Genomic DNA, 22,719 nt, shown 5'->3' with positions numbered 1-22,719 from the left:
AATTTCGATATAAATTGTCAGTAGCTCAGTGGCTTTCACTGTACTCCTGAGGGCCACTTGCCCCTGTCTCTGAGCGTCACACAATCTTCTCACACAGGCTGTGTGTCCCTTATTTTATAGATAGGTTATCTATGGCTCAGAGGCACCTTGTAGGTACAAGGCCGAAATAAGCTTCCGTTCTAATTCTATCTGGCCACTAGCCTGACGGTCGTTGTCCATACCCTTTGCCCTGGGAGACAGGACAGCTAGGCTTTTAAGAGCAGAGTGAAGGTTCTGGGCCCACAGTGGCTGGCTGACTGACTGAACGCGGAACAGGCAGATGGACACACAGACAACGCAAGGAGTAGAGTATGTATGGTACGGGGAGTGACAGGCCCACCAGGGAAGCGATGACTGTGGGAAAGGGAGAACATTCTAGACAACAGAACTGTAGGTGTGGGTGCATTCCAGCAACAGCAACGGGCAAATGTTCAGCACGGGAGCAGAGACACGCCAGGACCTGGAAGGGACACAAACTCGGGAGGCCCCATGCTCCCGCTGGCCCTAAGAGGCCTCTGGCGAACGCAGCCCAGCTTTGCTTCGGTCTGTGAGTGTCGGGGAAGAGCTGGCCTTGGTCTGAGGACAGCGGCCCCAGGTGGCAAGGGAATCTAGGCGACAGTGGTCACGACAGACAGTACTATATCATGGTCAGTACCACCCAAAGACGCTTCCCCTATCCTGCAAGAAGAATGATGTACACTACAGTGTGGAAGGACTGTGTGCGGCCAGGGGAGACTGAGTCAGTAACAGTTTTTTTTTTCCTGGTTTACAGCCTCATCTTTCAAACGTTCCTCTTGACTGAAGGCTTAATTCCCTTCGGAATTTAAGTATGCAAATGATGTTGAGAGCATGTTTATCTAGTTCTGCAGCAGAGGAGTAACTTCAGAGGCTCTGAACAAATGAAGCCTTTGGAGAAATCCAGGGGTCATTCAAGAGGGCGGAACATGGGCTTCAGGGGCCAGCCTGAGAAGTCACAGAGATGCAGAAGAAGTCAGTGGGACGGTTAAGAAATGGAAGAAACTCTTCCGCACCACTGGAAGGCGTAGATACGGTGGGTGTGATGACAAAAGCCGTGACATCATTACCCCGGGATCTCAGGGCTCCTGCCTCTCACCTCTGTGAGGGAGTTGACTTCAGAATGAACTTTCAGCAACAGAAACACAACCACATAAAGGTGTGCAGAAAGCCTCGGGGTCTAGCCTTCTGTCCCTACACAACTGACACCCCTGCCCATTTGTGACGTACCACACAGGAAGCCGCCTGTTAGCTGGATTTGGCCGCTGCTACCGTCTGGTTGGGAGTGGCTGCAGGTGTAGTTGCCGGGACATGGTCCATCTCTGGAGCATCAAAAAAGTAAGCCTGCAGGGAAAAGAGACACGTGGGGGAACCAGGTGAGGGCTCTTCTGGGAGCCGGTGTTCATAGCCCTCGGGGCCTCTGCCCTCCGCCATCATGTCTGTCCTCACTCTGAACTGCAGACACCTCTCTGAAAGTCTCTCACTCACCTGACCTTTTGAAACTTAGTTCCCACTGAATCTTCCCCGAGACCTTGAAGGGCTGTTACGATGCTCTGACCTAACAGATACAGAAATCGAGGTTCACAGAGACCGTCCCCAGGTCAGCGAGCCTGGCTCGTGAGCAGCGGAGCCAGGACTGGCAGCGGAGCTCCTCTGACTCCGAAGCTCATGTTCGCATGACCGCACACAGGCAGGTGTCTCTGTCTCCACCTCTGTTCTACCAGCACTTCCTCCGGCTGGGCACGGTAGTAAGTGGCCAGATGTTGAGGGGCCGGTTGGCTTACTCTGAACGGGGACCTTGATGAGAAGGCACCGGGCACGCTCCACGCCTAGTACTTGAGCTTGAAAAAGAAGCCTGGGACAACTGCTTCCACTCACCACCCCAGTTCAGCTGACAGGAACCTGGGGGTGGTGGGTAAGGGGAGGCCGCAAGGAAGACCTTCCTTCCGGCCTCGAGGCTGGAGGATGCTAATGTTAGCCCGGAAGAACACTTATCTTGTTAGCCTTCAAAGGGACGGTGAAGCTGTTACTGTACCAGGGGTGGGGGTGGGGCTCAGGAAAGTGCAAAAGTAGAAAGCAAAGAACCATTTTCAGCAGTTCTGCCCTTATTCACCAGAAGAGGGCGCCAACACGACACGCTGTGCCAACCTTGGAACTCTTTAACCGTAACATCCCTTTAGTCTCTCTTTGCCTTCTCTCATGAACTCCCTCTAGCTTATCACACCCCCAGGGCAAGCCTCCTTTTAAAGGCTTTTCCTGCAGCTGCAGGCAGGGGCCAGAACACCCACATCCCCCTGGGCTCCGCAGGCCCAGGAGCACTGAGAGGGGCCGTGGGTAAAGGGTCTCGACGGGCCCCTGGAGGAAGCACGCTTCAGCACCCCGTCAGCCTCAGGGCTGAGTGGACCAGGTTCCTCATCCACACCAGCCACCCACACTGTGCCTCTCAGCAGGCTTCTCTACCTCCTCAGTTCTGTCTGTAAAATGTGAAGATTGTGGGGGAGGGGGGGAATGGTCTCCAAAAGGCTTTCTCTTCTAGTCTCTACCCAGCCTGTGATCTGGCACAGGGTTGGTGCCCACGCCAGCCCATCCTGAGGTACTGCGGCCACAGACACCCGTCTCTCTGAGGTCAGCAGTGGTCAGCACATTAGGCTCGCCCAGCTCTCACAACCCACCAAGGACACCTTCTGGGTGCTGCCTTCGCCCAGCAGGGGCGGCCTGGAGATCATTTTCAGGCAGGGACCTTGGCAGATGGGGGGCTGCCCCACACATCACCGCACTGAGAGGAAAACATCAACGTGCATTTCCCCGGGGAGGTGCAGAAAGCCAGGCGAGGCTGTCTGGTTCAGAAGACACCAATCCGCATTTCCCGGGGAGACGGAGAAAGCCAGCCTCTCGGCTCAAAGGACTCCCCAGCTGACTCCTCTTCATGCTTTCCAATAATAATAATAATAATAATAATAATAATAATAATAATAATAATGTCTTCTGATCACATGAATAGACATTTTTCTTCCTCTCTTTTTCTGTATGTGTGTCTATGTGCATGTTCACCTGTGTGTGTGTCTTTTCCCTTTGGGTTTCACTATGCATCTCTGGCTGACCTTGAACTCACAAAGATCCACCTCCCTCTGCCTTCTGAGTGCTGGGACTATAGGCGTGTGCCACTGCCACCATGCCCGGACACCGAATGTAACCCTAACCCTAACCTAACCCTAACCCAACCCTAACCCAACCCTAACCCTTATGTCTAACATCTTGAGGCTTTTGCAGAGGAAGCCTTGACATTTGTGCAAGATACACACCCACAGCACCGGAGTGATGGTTCCTAAGGTGAGGGTGTTTGCAGGGAAGCCTGATGACAGGAGCTGGATCCCCAGAACCCACCTGACTCCCAGAAGTTGTCCTCCGACCTCCCCAAGTGCGCCACGGCATGAACATGCCTGCCCTTGCTACATCTGCTAAAAAGAAGGAAATAAGTAAATTCTGTACCAAGCAGGTGCAGGCAGGACCTACCAAGCAGCCCACAGACAGCAGCACGTGAAGAAACACAATGGTCATGATGGTGGCAAAGGCGACACGCCGGTTATCCTCGCGAACGGCTGGCCAAAACGTCATCGCCAGCACAGACCCCGAGACGCACAGGGCGATCGTGACTAGGACCCAACGGACAACCCTCTGGGGAATGATCCACAGCACCTGGAAAAGGAGAGAGGATGGGGACAGTTCTTCACAAACGTTCACAAGGCTCCCACCACCCCCCAGCCCCTCAGCAGCTGGCCACGCTGCCACGTAGCCCGTGGCTCAGCACAGCACTCTACCAGCGAGCATCCGGCTGCTGTCCTAACCCCAGGGCTCCCGGCACAGCCAAAGCCCTTGCCCTCCCAGCATTCGTGCGTCCTGCCGTTGAAAGTTGAGATTGGAACCTCCGGGGCCGTGGGAGCATTCGGCTGGGAAGAACAGGGTCCTGTGGAACTCTGTGGAGTTCTCCACCCCAGTCGCCGTCACTCAGTCTATCCGTGGGCGTGGGTACTTACTGCCGTGGGGATATAGATGAAGAGCGAGTAGCCGTAGGCGCACACGATCTCCAGAAACGAATAGGACACGATGCTCATCACCTTGCTGTTTCTCCATGCGAGGAAGCCCCAGAGAGCCAGAGGGACGAGCCAGGCGTAGGCGTAGATGATGGTGGCTGCGATGGACACTGCGGGTGACGGGATAGCCTCCGTCAGGCCCTTAGCCTGGCACACAGTAGGTGCTTTACGAACGTTTGCTGATCTAAGGAACCCTTAGCATGTGTGTTAGGGGCGGTGATGAGTGTCGTCTATGTGGTTTTTATAACTGGCCTAGCAACTAAAATCTAGTAATAGGAACAACTGAATCATGTAACTGAAATACTTCAGAGAGTCATACTAAAAGTGTCTAAATGCTGAGTTTTGGGATCAAATAAAATCCAACTACCCCTTTGGAAGAACGCGTTTTCCTCCCTAGCAAAACAAGAGCTGACACTGATTTCTTTGGCAAATGTATTAAAATGCCCTGGGTACAGATTAACCTGCTCTGTGAGCCATCTACTTGATGTGTCTCTAAAATATGGAGCTCCAGCGCAGAGACGCCTCAAATCATCCCCATGCTGGTTTCTCCCCGCATAAATAACTCTGTGTTGGTGGTGGAAGCACTCATTAGCTAGCGGCTCCTGGGAACCAGGACTGGATGCTCTCCTGGGCTCAGTCCCCTCCTGAAGAGCAGCATTCCCAGGACTGTCTTCCTGTTTCTGGAGTGAGGATCCTGGAGCCTGCTAGGCCAAGGCACCTGCCCTCCCGTTGTGAAAATTCGCAAACAATTCAATTAGCACCTCCTGCAAAAACAGGCCCCTCCTACCAATTACAGCCCGACTCTGATTAAAGCATGTCATTGTTCAGAACCCTGGAGGCTCTGTAGCAGGCTCTGCATCCCCCCTTGGAATGGCCTTATTGAGCCACATGTATTTTTTCTGACATAACCTCTTTTCCTAGGGTAAGGGAAGGGGAAGGACAGTCTATTCTGGCTGTAGCTACTGCTTAGTTTTACAGCCTAATCCCAGCCACCTCCCTCCTCTCCTCCTAGTCCCACCCTCACGGCCCCTTCCCCCACTAACCCCTCTCCTTTGCAGAAAAGGGGAGGTGCCTAAGGGGTTCTAACCCACTGGGAAGTTAGTGGGGAACAGCCTAATGTAAGTAACCAGTGATGCCACCCGGGACCACGGTGGGGTCCTGGCCTGGGCTGCCACTGGGGGCCATGTCTGGGTCTGTGACCCTGCAGGAGCAGGGGTCTGTTACTACCAAAGGCCATGTCCCTAGTCTGGCTGCTTCCAAGGGACATGTTGAATGTCTGGGGGCTGTGCAGAACAGGCCCCTTCCCTCACCTGGGCATCAAGAAAGAGCTGTGATCCCAGTGTTCCTATGGTGAGGCGGGAGGGGGAGACAGGAGAACCCCTGGAACCTTACAGGCCAGCTAGCTGGTGCACACAGCAGTCAACAAGAAACTTTGCCTCAAACAAGGTGGTAAGGGCAAACATCAAGAATGTTCTCTGACCTCCATTTGCGAAATGTGGCACATATGCTCATGTGTATACACACACACACAGAAACACGTGTGTGTAAAAGAGGAGGAGGAGGAAGAAAAACGGAAGGGCATTTTAAAAATAGAATAACGTCGTTTACAAGCCCACGCTGGGGTCACATTCTGTGTGGTCCTCTCCAAGTCTTGACCACTGCGGACCTGTCACTAGCAAAACTGCCAACATAGCAGGCCCCCGTTTGGCACAGTCACTGGTTTCCCACGATGCTCTAGGTGCTTTATAATTAGTGGTTTCAGGCCTCTCAGCTAGCTGAGCCATCAGAACGTAAAGAACAATGCCTCTGTTGTTTCTAGGCCCTGCACAATGCAAACACTGCTGCAATCAGGACTTCATGCACACTGCTTTAGTCGTTGTGCATGCTTTTAGAATAAACTCCAATCGCTCCTCAGCCTGAGAGCTTCCCTGAGAATAACAGAGATTTACAACACTGTGAATGTCTGGGTGCCACTATATACACTACACTTAGGATGGACAGCTGTATGCAACAGAATTTTGCCACAGTGGAGAGGTGGACTATGGGTTTATATGGAAGGGGGATGGAGGGCTCTGAGCCAGGAGCTGAATTTGAGAGCAAGGCTGCAGTGCCTAGAGACCGGACAGTGTGCTCAAGGGTACAAGCTCACGGTCAAAGACGGTCCACATTCAAAACATGCAGTCAAGCTGTTCACTTACCTTTGTGGAATTCTGGCACATAACGGTATGTCTTCTCTCCCAGGTGGATTAAGAAGTTGGAAAGGTTCCCACTAACTGCAATGGCAAAGACCAGCGTGGCGCATATCCAAAAGGGGCCTGCAAAGCGACCGGAAGATGCAGAAAGAGTAAATGAGGCACTCGCTGGTGGACTCTTCCGGAATCATTTCTCATCTCGTCCGAGTCATAAAAGCACGAGAAAAGAAATTCTAGATGAGGTCGAAACTTACTCAATGAGAATGTTCACTTCCAAAAGGTCAAGACCTGACTTGTAAAAGCTGGAGTAATCAGAATTTGTAGGCCAAAATACACACCCAGGTGAATGAAGATACTGACGAATGGCTTCCTGTAGTAAGGGCTCATCAGCAATGTACAAGCGTTTTTGTTCAGCCTTCGGAGCACAAGAAGCGAAGGTTGCTCCCTCTACCCAAGCACCCAGGTTAAGATCAGTGCACATGCGCACACGGCTGAATCAGCCAGGTCCTTCCGCATTACAAATGGTGAGTAGTGCGAGAAGAAAACGTCAGGCAATTAGACTTGGAGGACAGCCTCAGTGGTTAGGAGCACCGAGCGTTCTTCCGGAAGACCCGGGTTCGATTCCCAGCAGCCACACAGTTGCTCACCACTGCTCCTAACCTCTGCAGGTCTGGGTACACATGTGGTGTACACACATACATGCAGGCAAAACACTCATACACACCTAAGAAAGAATAAACGGGTCTTAAGAAAAAAATGTTTGTAACCTCCCTAATCACCACCATTGTGTGCGTATGTGTGTGCATGTGTGTGTGTCTGAGTCACGCAGAGATGGAGAGGCACAGTTAAATGCCATCATTTCTTCCCCTTCTTGACAAACTTCTATTTTTAAAGTTCTGTACATGTGCAGAACGTACAGTGACCACTCTCACTCCCCACTCTCCCATGTCCTTATGACCCTGTCTACCCTTTTTCCCTACAGCTCTCTCTCACATTTGTGCCTTTTTGTTTTGTTTTGTACCAAGTTTAGAGCTTAGCTGGGGCCACTGTGCGATCATGTGCTGGGCGCTGTCCTCCTTTCTTTTTCCAATGAAACAGCAATCCCTCAGCTAGACACAGTCACACATGTCTGTAATCCCAGCAGTCAGGAGGCAGAGGCAGGAGGATCGCTGCACATTTCAGACCAGCCCGGTCTACACAGTGAGTTCCAGGCCAGAGAGCCAGCCCACAGTACCCTACCGCGCAAAAAATAAAACAACCGTTCCGGGTTCAGAACAGAATGCAGGAAAAAAAAAAAAAAAAAGGAAGCAAGCTTCTCTCCCTCTTTCTATGCTCTTGCTGAGAGCTCCCTCTGGTTCCCAGTGAATCCTGCTAGAAATAGTCCACATATAGCCAGGTGAGGTAGCGCACGCCTTTGATCCCAGCACTCTGTGGGTTCAAGGCTAGCCTAGAGTTCCAGGACAGCCAAAGCTACATGGAGAAACCCTTTCTCAAAAAACAAAACAAAACAAAACAAAACAAAACAAAAACAAAAAAACTCTTTAAAGTACTATCTTGGAGGATGGCTCAGTCAGTAAAAACCCTGCCATGCAAGACTGACCATCTGTGTTTAGCTCCCCAGCACCCACATGAGAAACCACCCATAGCCGCAGATGCTGTAACGACAGATTTTGGTGGGAGGAGGCTCAGGAGACAGAGACAGGTAAATCTTTGAAGCTCCCTGGCCAGTCAGACTAGACAAACAGATGAGCTTCATGGGTTCAATTCCCAGCACCCACACAGCAGCTCACACCTGATCCAGGGGATCTGACACCCTCACACAGACATACAATGCAGGCAAAACACCAGTGCACATAAAATAAAAATACATTTAGCAGGGCCTGGTGAGGCATGCCTTTAATCACAGCACTCAGGGAGACAGAGGCAGGCAGATCTCTGTGAGTTCGAGGTCAGCCTAGTCTACAAAGTGAGTTCCAGGACACAAGGCTACACAGAAAAACACTGTCTCTGAGAAAAATAAATAAATAAATAAGGTCAAGGGAGAGGAAAGTTTGGAGATGGACACGGCAGGTCCTGGAGGGCCCAAGAAGTCCTGTTAGAGAGAGGAGCTTTATCTTGAAGCAAGAGGAAACCTGGTGGGGACAATTACACGCCCGCCCCTCGGAATAAGTGCAGAATTGCTCAAGGACACTTAAACCTTCCGATACCCAAATCCCTTTGTTTAAACTGATACACCGCTGGCGTATAATCTCTCCCCCTCTCCCATCATCATCAGGTTACTTGTGATATCTCACACAATGCCAGTGCTGTGTCAGGTTATCTGTGTAAGATACCTCTGTACCACTGAAGGGACAATGACAAAGAGCTGGTGCATTTCAAACTCACAGGGTCTCAGATTCGGGTCCTGTGGACAAGGAGTGCCCTGTACCCAGAAAAAGCCTTCTTGCCTGACATTCTTCGGCTGACACAAGCCCTAAGCTAAAGACCTAGACACTTCAAGTCTGGAAGTTCACTGATGACCTGCTTACCACTCTGACAGTTTAATCCAAATGCACTCACTTCCCCTTGGACAGAAACGACAAGAAGGCAAGGCCCCTTGGGTCTGCACACTCTCTTATGGGGTATTTATCACGCCCTCTCTCCTGCTTCAGGCTTTTCGTGAACTCTCAACTGCCCAGGAACAAAATCCAAATCCCTCAGGCTGATAGAAAAGGCCCAGGATGATCAAGGCTCAGTAACCTTTCCAGATGCCTGCTCCGGTGTCACGAAACAAACACTCACCCCAGCTTCTCCCAAGCTGCTTCGTTCTGAGTATCATCTCCTACCCTCACAGAAAAAGCCAGAGGCAACCATGTACACCTGTAATCCCAGCACCGGGAGATGGTGTTAGGGGGATTACTGTGACTGTGTTCAGCCAATCTAGTCAAGTCAGCAAGCCCCCGTCTCAGATAAGCGGAGGGTAACTGAGAAGGACATCCAGTCTGACCTCTGGTCTCTACATAGGGAATGATGCACAATTTTTTTTAATGGTCTCAATAACAGCATCCATATCCTTCAACGGCATGCGTTTTCATTTATCACTGTTCTGAGATCTAGCCACGTTGATGCGTACAGATTTCGCTCTAAGAACTACAGAGATCCTGTTTGCCTCCAAGAATAAAGTGCAGAGCAACTGAGAAAGACTCCAAATGCCAACTTTGAGCCCCACACAAAGATACCCATGTGTGGAGGTCCAAGGGCAAGTGTTGGGAGTTAAGGTTCTCTCCTTCCACCAGCGGGCTCTCAGTATCAGGAGGTCATCAGGCTCGCACAGCCGGTCTTGATAGTTAATTCAGATGAGACTCACCTAGAGATCACACCTCTGGGAAACTGTGAGGACGTTTCCAGGAAAGAGGAACTGAAGTCAGAGAGCAGGTCCTGGGCAGCCCATGGGGAGTCTGAGCAAAGGGAAGTGCTGCTTTCCTGCCCCCCTCCCCTCAAGAGCTCTGGGCGGGCCTCTGTTTTCCTCAGAAAGAAAGGGAGTCGGGGTCTACAGCGATGCTGCATCCCTGTTTTAGAGTTTCAGGTCAGGTGACTAAATCCTAAGGGAGCCAGGGCCGCGCGTGCGCACTCACCGCAATGGCGGAGAAGGACCCCGAAGCCCTCTAAAGGGCTGGTAATAACTGCAGTTGCAGGACTTAACGCCACAGCCCCGATGCAACGTGAAGCTGCGTTTCCCTCTAAATTCTCTGCGAAGACTGTTAACTAAATAAGAGCACTGTGCGCCCCACTAACAGTGCCGTTCTCTAATGCTCCAGGCGACCCCCACGTTTACGGAGCGTGGGGGAGACGCCCAGGGCACGCACCGTAGAGATCTGGATTGCTGCGGATGTACAGCCTCACGAAGTTCTTCCCAGGGACCGGCAGCAGGGAGCCTTTTATTCTGTCAAAGACCTGCAAGGTAACACAGCAGAAATTCTACTTGTGGGTTAGCTTCCTTAGGGTCTAGTCTATTCGGCTGCCATAGTTGCTTTTTTGAGCGTTTATAATTGTTTTCACATGCGGCAAGCCTTCGTGCTTTAGGGAGACCACTCCTGCTACCGTGGCTCTAGCGTGACGGCTGCTCCCCCCCAGAAGGCACGAGCCCCCACTATGGAACGTGAAAGCTGAAGCTGGTTCACAGACCTGGTAAGTGTCCACATCAAAGAATGTCTGATAGTATTCAAATGTCCAGAAGGGAGAGCTTTTCTTCTGACTGGCGAGTAACTGTCAGAGGGAAAACGAACCATCGTCAACTCCAGGCTTCCCAATTTCTTTCAATCATTTATTTGGTTTTATATATATATATATGAGCATTTTGTCTGCACACCAGAAGAGGGCTTCAGATCCCATGGGACCACGATTATAGATGGTTGTGAGCTGTCACGTTGGTGCTGGGAATTGAACTCAAGATCTCTGGAAGAAAAGCTTAATTGCTGAGCCATGCAGAGGAATTTTTATCTAGCAACATGGCTGCTCCGATCACATCCAAAGATCTTCTAGGCCTGTGTGATCTGGCTGGAGTGCAGACACGCCCTTAGTATACACCTTTATACCAAATAAAGACGGTAAAGTCAGTTTGAAAAAGCACTGATGTTTGCCAGCACTGTCTAACTGAGAGGCAGAAAAAGCAGGGAATCAGAGAAAGATTTGACAGAATAATGACACGGAGCCTTTTCGTGCTGTTTAAAGCTTAGGCCTCTTGCTTGGCAGTCTCCAGATACCTTTTAAACTTAACTCAACTACTGGCACTGCATCCCTCAAGAAAAAGTACCTCTCTATTCTTTCTGGCCCATCCTTTCACCTCCGTGGCCGCTGGCGAAATCATCCGCACGTCCTATTGGCAGTCGGCTCTTTATTACACCCCTGTCCCTGTATGAGTTACAGGCTCATAACCACCTGTAACTCCAGATCCGGGGAATGCAATACAGTTGTCTGGCCTTGGTGGTTGCATGAGAATGCGCACTGGTACAGACTCATGAACACACACACACACACACACACACTTATAATAAGTATCTACTGTGAAGCCCAAGCCTCTGGGACAGTACAGTTCTTTTCAGTTTTTAGTTTATATTCAAGTTGCTCATTGTGGCTAACTAAGCTGAAAAGGCCTGAAAAGCAAGAGCCCAGCACTTGAAGGCAGAGGCAGGTGGATCCCTGAGTTAGAGGCCAGCCTGGGCTACACAGTGAGTTTCAGGATAGCCAGGGCTACATAGAAAAACCCTGTTTCAAACACACACACACACACAAAGGAAGAAAAAAAAAAAAAGCCAAAGACAAAGGTTAGAAAAGTTCTACTTAAAAAGAAAGTCTGATTTCCATGTCCTGCTTTAATAAAATAAGTGCCTTGCCTTTAATAAAATAAGTGTCTGTGGTCATTGTTTTTTAATTAATTTATTTATGTATGGGTGCTCTGTCTGCATGTACACCTGCCCTAAGAATCCATGAAGGTGAGTGCTACAAGCTGAGGAGAGGGAGCTGTGACTAGTCAGGGCCCACGGTAAGGTCCTGAAGGTGGTTGTTTCAGGGCTACTTCTTACTTATTTTTTAAGATTTATTAAATTCTCTTACGTATATGAGTGCTCTTTTTTAATTGCACACCAGCAGAGAAAAGCAGATCCCATTACAGATGGTTGTGAGCCACCATGTGGGTGCTGGGAATTGAACTCAGGTCCTCTGGAAGAGCAGCAGCCAGTGCTCTTAACTGCTGAGCCATGTCTCCAGTCCCTGTGGTCACTGTTGATGCTTCCAGAACTTCTCACAAGTCTACAGCTATGCTTTGAATTTTGGGGTGGGTGGGTAATGCAGTTAATATATATGGACCTAACATACCACTGAGACAAAAAGTCTAAATTTCACTTCAGACGTAAAAGTTGAAGTCAGGTGTTGCAGCTCATGCCTTAATCCCAGCACTCATGAGGCGGAGGAACAAAGATCTCGTTGAGTTCGAGGTGGGCCTCAACAAACAAAACACAAAAAAACAAAAGTAAACCAAAGCCAGGCTTGGTGGCACAAGCCTCTAATCCCAGCACTGAGGAGGTGAATTCCATGGTGCCAACTAACACTGCCTCCTTTGTATACTTCATGTACTTATGTTCCCCAGCGAACAAAGCTTGTAAAGGGCAGAGGACAGGGATGCATGGTACCAAGCAGGGGTCGTCCACGCGGGAACCAGGAGTAGTGCTGGCTCAGGCTCACGTCTGCGTGCTCTTCGTTGTATGATAACTATCGTCCTCCACCAAAGGTAATCAGTCCTGCCCAAACACTTGACACTCCAGGAAGGAAGCAGCATTCTGACCATGGAAAGACTTGCACCTAGGAAGGACGCCTGTCAACATGAACAGGGCGTAACAGGTGTGCTCTTTGCTTTTGGTTTCCTTTTCTTCTTTTTGTTTTTGTTTGTTTGTTGTGTTTTCTTGAGACACAGTCTTGCTAGGTTGCCCAGGCTGGCCTTGAACTTTAGATTCTTCTGCCTATACCTTCTCAGCACTGGGTCTGCTGGGGTTACAAGATGGCCCACCATACCCAGCTATGAAATGAGTAATTACGTCTGTCAATATTTCACAATTTGATAAAAGTAATCTCATAATAAATTATGAGACTAGGCATGGTGGCATGTGCCTGTAATTTCCAAAACATATGAAGTGTGAGGATCAGACGTTCAAAGCTGGTACACAGTGAGTTCAAAGCCAGCCTGAGTCCCATGCAACACTGTCTCAAAACAAAAGCTTTTTATGTTTGCTCATTTATTTTGTGCAGAGAGGGTGTGCATGAAGGTCAGAGGACAACTTTTTGGAGTTGTTTCTTTCCTTCCCTTCCAGGTTACTGGGCTTGTGCAGCACGCACCTTGCCCACAGAGCCATCCTGGCAGTCCTGGAGTAACAAATGTATTTTGAAAAACAATGAGCCTAATCCTCAGGAGTCAGAGGCAGGTGGATCTCTGAGTTCGAGGCCGGCCTGGACTACACAGAGAGTTCCAGGACAGCCAGGGCTACACAGAGAAACCCTGTCACAAAAACAAAGTAATAATAATAATAGTAACAACAACAAAGCCTAATTAAGTACAGGATGACAATGTGAATGCCCTAAGCTTCCTCTCAGAGACTCATCTTGGCTGGATTAAGGCTCCACCTCTTACCCTGCCCCGTGTTACGATGGCCCCAAAGTGAACGAAATTAAACCCAACTAAAATTCTGTCCAACTGGGCAGAGAGACGTAGGCATCACCAATACTCAGGAGGACTGAGCGAGGTTACAGCCAACCTGGTCTGCACAGAGTTCCAGACTAATCAGGGCCACACAACAAGGTTGTCTCAAAACCAAACCAAAACCAATTCTGTCCAAAGGGATCCATCTCTAGGCCAAAGATTTTTCCAGTCTTAAACAGAGCAGCCATCAGGCTCCTCTCTGTATCTCAAAGTATCCCCCACGTCCACAGAAATTAGAAAAATGAAAATGAAGACCCACTACTCCCCTTCATGACTGGAAGAACGGCTTAAGTGCTCAACAACAAAGCCTCAACAAGCCTGGAAGCACTGCCAGGAGAGACAGAAGGATTTCTCCTGAAAGCCAAGACCCAGAGCCTTCACAGACAACACCCAGAGGATGAGGGGATCCCCTACAAGGGCTCTGCAACCCCAGCATGTCACCAGTCCTCTAGGTCAGAAAGGTTGCAGCTATCCAAGGTCTCGAAGCAGGACATCCCCACACTTCTGGCCATGAGACTCTGAATATGTCCCAGCAGAACAGCAAAAGGCAAAGAGTAAAGGAGCCAAGGGGCTTTTCACAAGGCCCCAAAACAACCCCTGAGGAGCCGCAACTAACCTTAATGTTAGAGAGAAAAAAACGGGTGTTTGGAGCCACCTCAGCTGAAACACAGGAAAGAAAGCACAGTCAAAGAATGGAAAACTTACTAAGAGTTTTAAATTAGTGAGAACAAAAGCAAATCTAAAAGGGACTGATTCCCGGCCATGTGTTAAACCTGAGAATTGATTGAGAGGAGAAAAGACCAAATCCATAGCTGCCTAATTAAAGCAAGCTATATTTTGGGGTACACTCAAGATCGAGAGAGCAGCTCCTGCTGGCCTCTTAAGGTCCCCTTCACAGGAGAGACAAGGTATTGACAGGGGCCAGGAGAGTTGGCTATTGAAAGATACAATGAAAGGAAAGGAACAGGAGTAAGGAAATATATCATGGTCGCAAGCAGTTTACATCAGAGCTAAGAAACAAGAACTTATTCTTACTTGCAAATAGAAACCTTAACTTGCAAAGGCTTAAAACAGCAAACAAGGAAGGACTTACTCTTAACTGTCTCAACTGCAAACAGAACCCTTAACCTTCCAGGTGTACTTTCTTCTGTTTTGGTCTCCCATCAGCTTACAAGGTATGGTGTTCCTGTTTTGGTCTCACACATGGTGGCTTATGCCTTTAATCCCAGGACTCAGGAGCAGAGACAGGCAGCTCTCCAAGTTCCAGGCCAGCCTGGCCTACAGAGCGAGTTCCAAACCAACCAGGGCTACACACAGAGCCTGTCTCAGAAAAAGTACAATTGAATGAAATAAAGCAAGATGGACTCTGGTTATGTGAGCTGTTTACTATAGGATCTGCTCTAAAAGGATGTCAGTGGTCAGGGAGAAAAGCTAACTAGTTCCCACAGGCTCTGGTCACTCCTTTGTGACTTCAACTTTCAGCCACAAAAAGCTCAGAAGCTGGGTTCTATCAGCTCTTCTTAGCCAATCACCATTATGTTATACTGATATGTATATTTTCAGTTATATAACTTTCTGCGTCTCCTTATGTTATTTTGACACGTATATTTTCAGTTGTATAAGCTAACTCTCCATGTCTCCTTCAGGCCTACACTGGAGTTATCTGGAGGCAGCAACTACAAAGATCTTTAAGTCTACAGAGTCCACATCTTAGGGTCCGGGCCCCTAATAGAAACTACAAAGATCTTTAAGTCTATAAATGTCTTCATTTGGCCCTCTGTCCTGCTAATTTCTAGGACTGAACTATTTGGCTCCTTTTTTTTTTTTCTTTTAGATTTTTAAATTTTCACTTTATTTATGTGTATGTATGGGTGCACACACCTGCATGCATAGGTGCCCGCAGACACCAGAAGAAGGTGCTGGTCCCGCTGGAGTGGCATATACAGACAGTTGTGAGTCCTGACATGGGTCTAGAAGACAAAGTCTCAACCTCTCGCAGAGCAGTAAGTGATCCTAACCACGAACCAACTCTCTCCAGCCCCCTGGATTCTTTTGTTTTCCGAGACAGCTTTCTCTGTGTAGACCAGGCTGGCCTCAGATTCAGGAGATCCGCCTGCCTCTGCCTCCCGAGGGCTGGAATTACAGCCATGTGCCACCTTGCCAGGCCCCACTTGATTCTTTTCAGGTACCGCTTCACACACCCAAAGGCCACTTGGTCAGCAGTGGAAACTGCCCTGATCCTCTCACTTGGTTCCTACCCCCTTAGGCTGGCCCTCTAATGGCTGTAATTTTGTTAGTAGCCCATCTTCACTCCTTCCCGCTGTAAACATTTTGGCCAAGTTTGTGTTACCTAGGCTACAAGGATCCCACCTAAAGTTAACATTCAAGGGCCGAGTCCAGGCCATTCCAACAAGAGAGACAAAAGGACAAAGGCCTGTCACTGGGCCCTTATCAGGAGATGGAAACCTTTAAGAGAAGTGAGGCAAGGAACTGCAAGTGGCAAAGAAAAATAAGAGCAGGAAGCTATGGGCACGTGGGCACTCATTCTGACCAAGGACAGTACTGTCTTTACACCCTTCAAGTTTTGTTTCGGATTATTTGAGGTAGAGTCTCTCTATGCAGTCCAAGCTGGCCTTGAACACTCAATCACCGGCCTTAGCCTCTGGAATGCACCTTGATTTCAGGTGTGTGAGACCACGCAGGCTCCCGGGAGCTTCCTTACATGGCTGCCGGAAAGCACTAGCACTTTCCGAGCCTTGTCAGCGGGGGCTGTACTGCACAGACAGACAAGCAAGTGCTGAGCCAGGAGCAGAGCTGCCTATCAGTACCGAGTTTCTGTTCTTTCCAAACCTGTCCCTGCGGGCAGCCTGCTGCTCACTTCTCCAATCCCAGTGCTCCGCAGTCTTCTGGGTGTCTTCAGAGACACACTTTCCCTTCCCTGCAGGGCGAGTCAACGTCTGATCGCTGGCCTACATGTGACAAAGGACCCAAGTGGTGGTGGTGGTGTCCAAGGGCTGCACGGTGACGCCTCTACTACACACCGAGCCGGTGCCCCTAGCATGGGCTCTGGACTCAATGTGAAGAATACTGAAGGAACACTATTCCTCTCACTCCCTCCCAAATGTGTGCCTGGGGTCACAAACACTCACCCGATTTACACACCACCCAGCCAGATGGTGGCCTCCATGTCTCCCTGCAGCCCTCCTGCTCTCTCCTTCACCTACACCCTTCCACAAGACCTACCGAGTCCACTCCCATTGCTTCTAGTCAAGACCATCTGCTTGACTCTGTCTAGTTTTCTGGCCTCCAGTCCATCTCCCTCCGACTCACATTTAAGAACACCAACCATCTAACTCATCTTTAAATGAATCTAGACGCACAGTTTAAAACCCTCACTGGCTCCTGATGATTTTCAGAATGTGTGAGGACTAAGTCAATTCATTAGGTCTGGGCCTGTCTGTAGCTTTCCCTCCCACCTTCACTTACCCTTTGATCCAAAGCAGAAGACAGAGGTGTTCCTGTCTGCACCGTGCTCTTTCATACCTCTGTGGCTTTCCAAAGATTTGCCCAGCTTCTTCCCCTGTCCACCTCCCGTCTTACAGCAAACTTAGCCAGGTGTCACTCAGCCGAGGAAGCCTTCCCTAACGTCCCCTCTGTCTCCCTGACACCCACAAGCGTTTCTCATGGGTGATAGTTTGTTTACCTGTCTGCCTCCCGCCCCCGCACCCCCAATAGTGATGTCTTGGGTCACATACCTTTGTGTCACCACTGCCTGGCACTGTACCAGGCATGTAAGAAATAAGGAGGAAAGGCACGAACTCTAAGCTCTGAGAGAGAAAAGTAAAGGAGAAAACCCTGAGAGGTGAGTTCAAACCTGAGTCTCGTCAGAGTCATTGTTTCCCAGAAGCTCATCATCCTCCTCTCTCCCTGAGCTTCCTGGGGCTCTGGGCTGGTGTTTGGAAGTTTCACCGGGGTCCTCAATGCTTATCGTGGTGGCATCTGGATCTGCTGCGAGCAATGCGGCTCCATCGCCAAATTCTGAAATGAAGCAGAGCACAGAGGCCTGGAGACCTCCCCACACCAGATGCTTTCACCGGAAGCTCTGGCGCTGCGGATGCGACTCAGTGGCGGGGAACACATGCCCAGCATACAAAAGGACCTGGCTTCCAGCCCTCAAGCTGCTCATTACCTCAGCCCTGCTACGAGCCTTACCTATGACAAGCTGCAAGAGGCTTTGAAAACCATCTCGGCTAGGGAGGTTGAAGCTGGAGGGTTTGGTTCAAGCTCCACCCGAGCACACTAAGTGAGGAAGGGGGATTGGCAGTATTATCTAAATAGTCTTCAGCAGGGTACCTGATCTATCTGAACACCTCTGATTCAAGTAAGTCCTTATCACCATGGAAACCAGGAGGACCATGAGGACCAAAAGGCGAAGTGGAAATAATAGAATAAAAATCACGCAGCTCCATCATTCAAAGGCAGGCCCTCAGAGCGTCCTGGTGTGTTTCCTTTCTTTGCATAAAGAGATTCAAGTCAATGATGAGCCCCCTCTCATACAACAGATGCTTCCCTCAGCCAACTGGGAGCATCTAACAAACAATCCAGTAGCCTGCTCTGTCTACTGGCGACTGCACACAAAGAATGACTTTTTGTATTATGATAGCTTTTGAAGTATACAAGAAATGACAGTGTAGGCAAAGCGTTTTGGCGGGGGCGGGGGGAGTATAGAGAAGAACACGCTATGACATAGACATGTGAAGATGTCACGGTGAAAGGTGCCATTACTTTCCATTACTTAGCCTGAAAAGTAAACAAATGAGCAGAGAGAGAGAGAGAGAGAGAGAGAGAGAGAGAGCGTCGAATGAAGCTTTGGGGGTGCCAGTCTTAGGAGGACCACTAATCACTGCAACCACTAAGCCATGTCTGTGTTTGTGTGTCTGTCCGTATGTGGGGGTGTGGTGCGCACGTGTGCACATGTGTATATGGCTGTGCATGGACACTGTGTGGCATGTGATCATCTGTGCACGTATGTTTGCCTAAGAATGGGGGGCCTGGCTACGGCTGTCATGAGGCATCTTCCACACGACTCTCCACTTTATTTATTGAGGCAAGCACCTTGACTAGACTCAGTTTGTCAGTTCGGGCTGGTCCAGCTTGCTGGTTTGCCTGAGGGATTCTGTCTCTGCCTCCCTCCTGCTGGGATGGCAGGCAGCCAGCACACCTGCTTACGTCCTTCACGCAGGTCTATCACGCAGTTCTCTCCTTTGCACAGCAAGCACTTCATCCCCCGGGCCACCTCCCCAGCACTCGGCAGCATCCCAAGGCTCTTGGGTGTATTACACTGCTAAGCGGTGTGCAAGGACCTTCCTCAATAACTTCCACCAGCAGTGATGGAGACCTCTGAGCATCCCAACACTTGATATACACACGTGAGGCTGTCATGGTGAAATCCATCGATTAGCTGTGCTGAATGAAATTTAGGACAGCACTGAAATTTCTTCTTCCTTTTCCTCTGAGGCAGGCTCTCATTAAACAGCCCAGGCTAGTCTGAGATCCGCATCCCTCTGCCTCCTGAATGCTACTGAGATTACAGGCAGGCACTATCATACCTGGCTTATGTCTGAACTCTTGAAGGCCCAAGAAAGCACCAGTGGCCACCACTGCTTTCACCACTGTTCCAGCAGTGGAGTGGAGGCCCTTAGTTCAGCTCTCTTGGTGCCCCACAAATACATGAATACAGTATGCAGAAAATCAAAGCACCATGGTTTAAGAGGCAGGCTACTAGGCAGCAATTCGTGGGCAACCATTGGGGTTTGGCATGAGATGACCTTCTGTTTCAGTTAAGACTCCCATTACATGCCAGGCATGGTGGTGCACACCAGCACTCAGGAGGCAGAGGCAGGCGCGTCTCTGCATTTGAGACTCTAATCACAAATGACCCGGTCCTTGGGGAAATGATTCTACATCTTCTGAGTTTGACTCCTTAGCTAAACACTGCAGACAATATTCTCCCAACAGAGATCCGGTAAGATGATACAGATCCTAATTGCTGTTTAAGGGTGCTGACGTCTACAAAGATGGCCACAGTGCTGTCAAAGGGGGCCACGTGAAGGAAGATAGATTTAAGTCATACATATTTCATAGGTAGCAGTTTGCTGGCAGAGAGGCACATGAGATGGGGGAGGGGGGAAGGAACCGCTGTGGAAGCAGGAAGGCCATGCAGGCCCAAAGGGAAACAGAGTTCACTGAGTTAGTGAGGTCAGGATCTGCTTCTGAGAAAATGCCCAACGAAGAGAATGGCCAGAGGTGCTATGGAAAGGGTTGAGTAGGCCCCAGGGCATGCTGACAACATCTGGGGTGTATCTCTGCCATGAGGACCCCACATACTCTCCTTTGTGCAAGATGCTCACAATGGCCTCCAGCCCTTGAGCAAGGCTGTGTGGTGCGACTTCCAACACTAATGCCATCTGCCTCTACATCCTGACCTTTACAAAGCCATCTTTTGCTTCCTTCTTTTCTTAGCATTTGACTTTTGCCAGAAGGCACCTGAACTCCACCTTGTCATGCACCATTCTTCCTCAGGACAGCCTTCTGTGTCACCATCAAGACAACATGCTCTTTCCGGAAGCCAAGCTCCTTAGCATCATTTTTATAGCTCCACCTTTATCACTGTCACCTCCTTTCTAGTTGCCTCGGGCCAACAACCTCGGCTGCCCAGTCTACGATCTGCAACATGGGCCAACTTTTAGCCCTTTGTAGACAGAAAAAAATAAATTAATTAAGAAGTTTTCCTCCCACCCCAGGGGCTTTGGAAATGCTGTTCATAATCTTGCACTTCCTTGCACTTTTATTTAGCAAGGTTGAAGAAGGGCTCTTCAGTGAAGCAAAATCTGAAGAAGGCCAAGAGGGGAGCAGTGGGAACTGTCTAGAAGACACTGTGAATGGAAAACAGCACAAAAGCAGGGACTGTGTTAGGTCACATGCCCAGTGTGTCAGGGAAGAGTGGGTAAGGATACGAGGTAAGAAGGACAGGAGATAAGATCAGAGGCACTGGACCCTCAGTTTCCAAGCTTTCACTCCCAGTGAGATGGGAGGGACAGAGCCAGAGGAAGGCAGGATTATTATTTAGATGAACGAAGTTGAAGGTGACCTTGTACCTTGAACCTGATGGGGGACACTGAGAGGGGATGAAGGATAGTCAGATGCCTGATTGATTTTTATTTACGTATATGCATGTATTCTGGGTGAGTGTGTGTGCCACCTGTGTGCAGGTGCCTGTGAAGGCCAGAAGGGGGCGTCAGATCCCCTGGAACTGGATTTACAGGCAGTCAGGAGCCAATTGATATGGATGAGTACTAGGAATTCACCTCAGCACCTCTTAAGTGCTCTTACGGGTGGTTGATATGAGATGTAGAATGACAGCTGTGACAGTATTTGCCCAGGAAGTTATTTCTATTTAAACATCAAATCTTCCTCACACAGTGGAGAGTCCTGCCACATCACCACGGTTACAGGCCTCGCTGTCTGGTTTATTAACTGCATGACTCTATGCGTCTCGGTGTCAGAAGAGCTTGGTGAGACAAATAAGCAGCTGATGTGACCAAACTAGAAAAACCTGGGCGTGGCCAATAGCCTCTTAACAACATGTCTGAAATAAAATCCTTTAAACTATGTGTCAGTAGTAAAAACCGCTGCTGTGACAGTGGAAGCTACAATCAGGAGATGAAGGCGGGCACTCAGCTGCCATACCTTCAAACTGCAAGTTATCTACAGCTGCCATTCAGCCGGAGGTTCTTCTCCCAAGGCTGAGGAAGAAAATTCTCAGGGTCTGAAAGGAAGAAATAAATAAGCTTAGGAAAATAGAACACTCTGCAAAAAAAATCATAATAAAAAAAATTTTAGGGCCTGGAGAGATGGCTCAGAGGTTAAGAGCACTGGCTGCTCTTCAGAGGTCCTGAATTCAATTCCCAGCAACCACAGGGTGGCTCAAAACCATCTATAATGAGATCTGGTGCTCTCTTCTGGCGTGCAGGTGTGCATGCAGGCAGAACATTGTATACATGATAAATAATTTTTTTAAAAGAATTTTTAGAGCCAGCTGGTGCACATCTTTAACCCCAGCACTTGGGAGGCAGAGGCAGGCAGGTAGTTCTCTATGAGTTTAAGGCCAGCCTGCTCTACAAAGTGAGACCCTGTCTCAAAAATTAAGAAAAACGACTGTTACATTTCTTTATCTTGTGTGGCTATGGGAGTAAGCTCTTTCCTTCCACCATTTGGGGACCCAGAATGGGACTCTGGCCATGCTTGGGGAGAGCCGCCTTTACCTGCTGAGCAATCTCCCCTGCCATCAGAAATTATTAAAGCTGTTAAAAGGAAACTGAAGGCTGGGTGGTAGCTCATTTGGTAGAGTGTTTGCTCTCTTGGAGCACGCACGAAGTCCTGGGCTCAATAACCAGGACCTGCAAAATCTGGTGCATGCCTGTAGTCCCAGCACCTAGGAGGCGGAGGCGGAAGGATCAGGAAGCTTAATGTTATACTAGGCTGGGTTAGAAGAGTCTATTCCTCCCTGCACCCCTCCACCCCCGCCATCAACAAAAAGGAGCCTGGCTGCAGGGGCCACTCACTGCGTGAATGTTTAGGGACCAGTTGAAGCCTGGAGATGGAACAAAGTGGAAGGGGAGCCTCGGACTTGGGAGAGGTGATGGGGAAAGCACTCCACTGCAGCCGGTTTTAGGTCCCAGACCCTGCGGTCAGACAGACCTGGGTTTGAGTCCCGATTCTGCCGCTTCTTCTGCTGTGGGCGCGCGCGCTCCTCGAGGCCTCCGTTTCCTCATCTGCAAAACGGGCTCATGATGGTGAAGGGACCATTCTATAAGACAGTGCCTGTGAGGCGCCTAGCGCAGAGGAGCCAGGCAATGAGTAGCGCCGGGGCGTCGGCGACCCTGCAGTCAAGGTCCTGAGGAAGCACAGGCGGGCTTCGGCGGGGTTTGCTAAGCAACCGCGGCCCGGGCTGGAAGGAGATTCCCCAACTGGTCCAGAAGCCCAGAGAGCGGGGAGAGCGGGTCCGGGGGTCCAGGGGCCGGAGATGCTCAGCACCCGCAGCGTCCAGCCGGGGTTCCGGAAGCGGACATCCGGGGTGGGTGGTTTTCTCCGC

General features: G+C 49.8%; 1 protein-coding gene across 1 annotated transcript in view; it reads right to left on the bottom strand.

The window, feature by feature from the left end:
• Window positions 1–22,719, bottom strand: part of Yipf1 (Yip1 domain family member 1) — a 29,935-nt gene extending 7,216 nt beyond the window's left edge. The window contains exons 1-9 of the mRNA XM_021661271.2: window positions 22,326–22,719; window positions 21,315–21,393; window positions 17,440–17,603; window positions 10,502–10,582; window positions 10,183–10,270; window positions 6,344–6,460; window positions 4,089–4,255; window positions 3,568–3,750; window positions 1,285–1,398 (exon numbers count right to left, since the gene is read on the bottom strand). Coding sequence (XP_021516946.1) covers window positions 1,303–1,398; window positions 3,568–3,750; window positions 4,089–4,255; window positions 6,344–6,460; window positions 10,183–10,270; window positions 10,502–10,582; window positions 17,440–17,603; window positions 21,315–21,345 — 927 coding nt within the window. The 5' untranslated portion in view covers window positions 21,346–21,393; window positions 22,326–22,719 and the 3' untranslated portion in view covers window positions 1,285–1,302. The remainder of the gene's footprint in view (window positions 1–1,284; window positions 1,399–3,567; window positions 3,751–4,088; window positions 4,256–6,343; window positions 6,461–10,182; window positions 10,271–10,501; window positions 10,583–17,439; window positions 17,604–21,314; window positions 21,394–22,325) is intronic.

This window comes from Meriones unguiculatus, chromosome 12, assembly GCF_030254825.1.
Source record: "Meriones unguiculatus strain TT.TT164.6M chromosome 12, Bangor_MerUng_6.1, whole genome shotgun sequence".
In the NCBI taxonomy this organism is placed as follows: domain Eukaryota; kingdom Metazoa; phylum Chordata; class Mammalia; order Rodentia; family Muridae; genus Meriones; species Meriones unguiculatus.
Note: the sequence above shows the minus strand (reverse complement) of the source record. Positions and strands in the feature narration are given on the sequence as shown.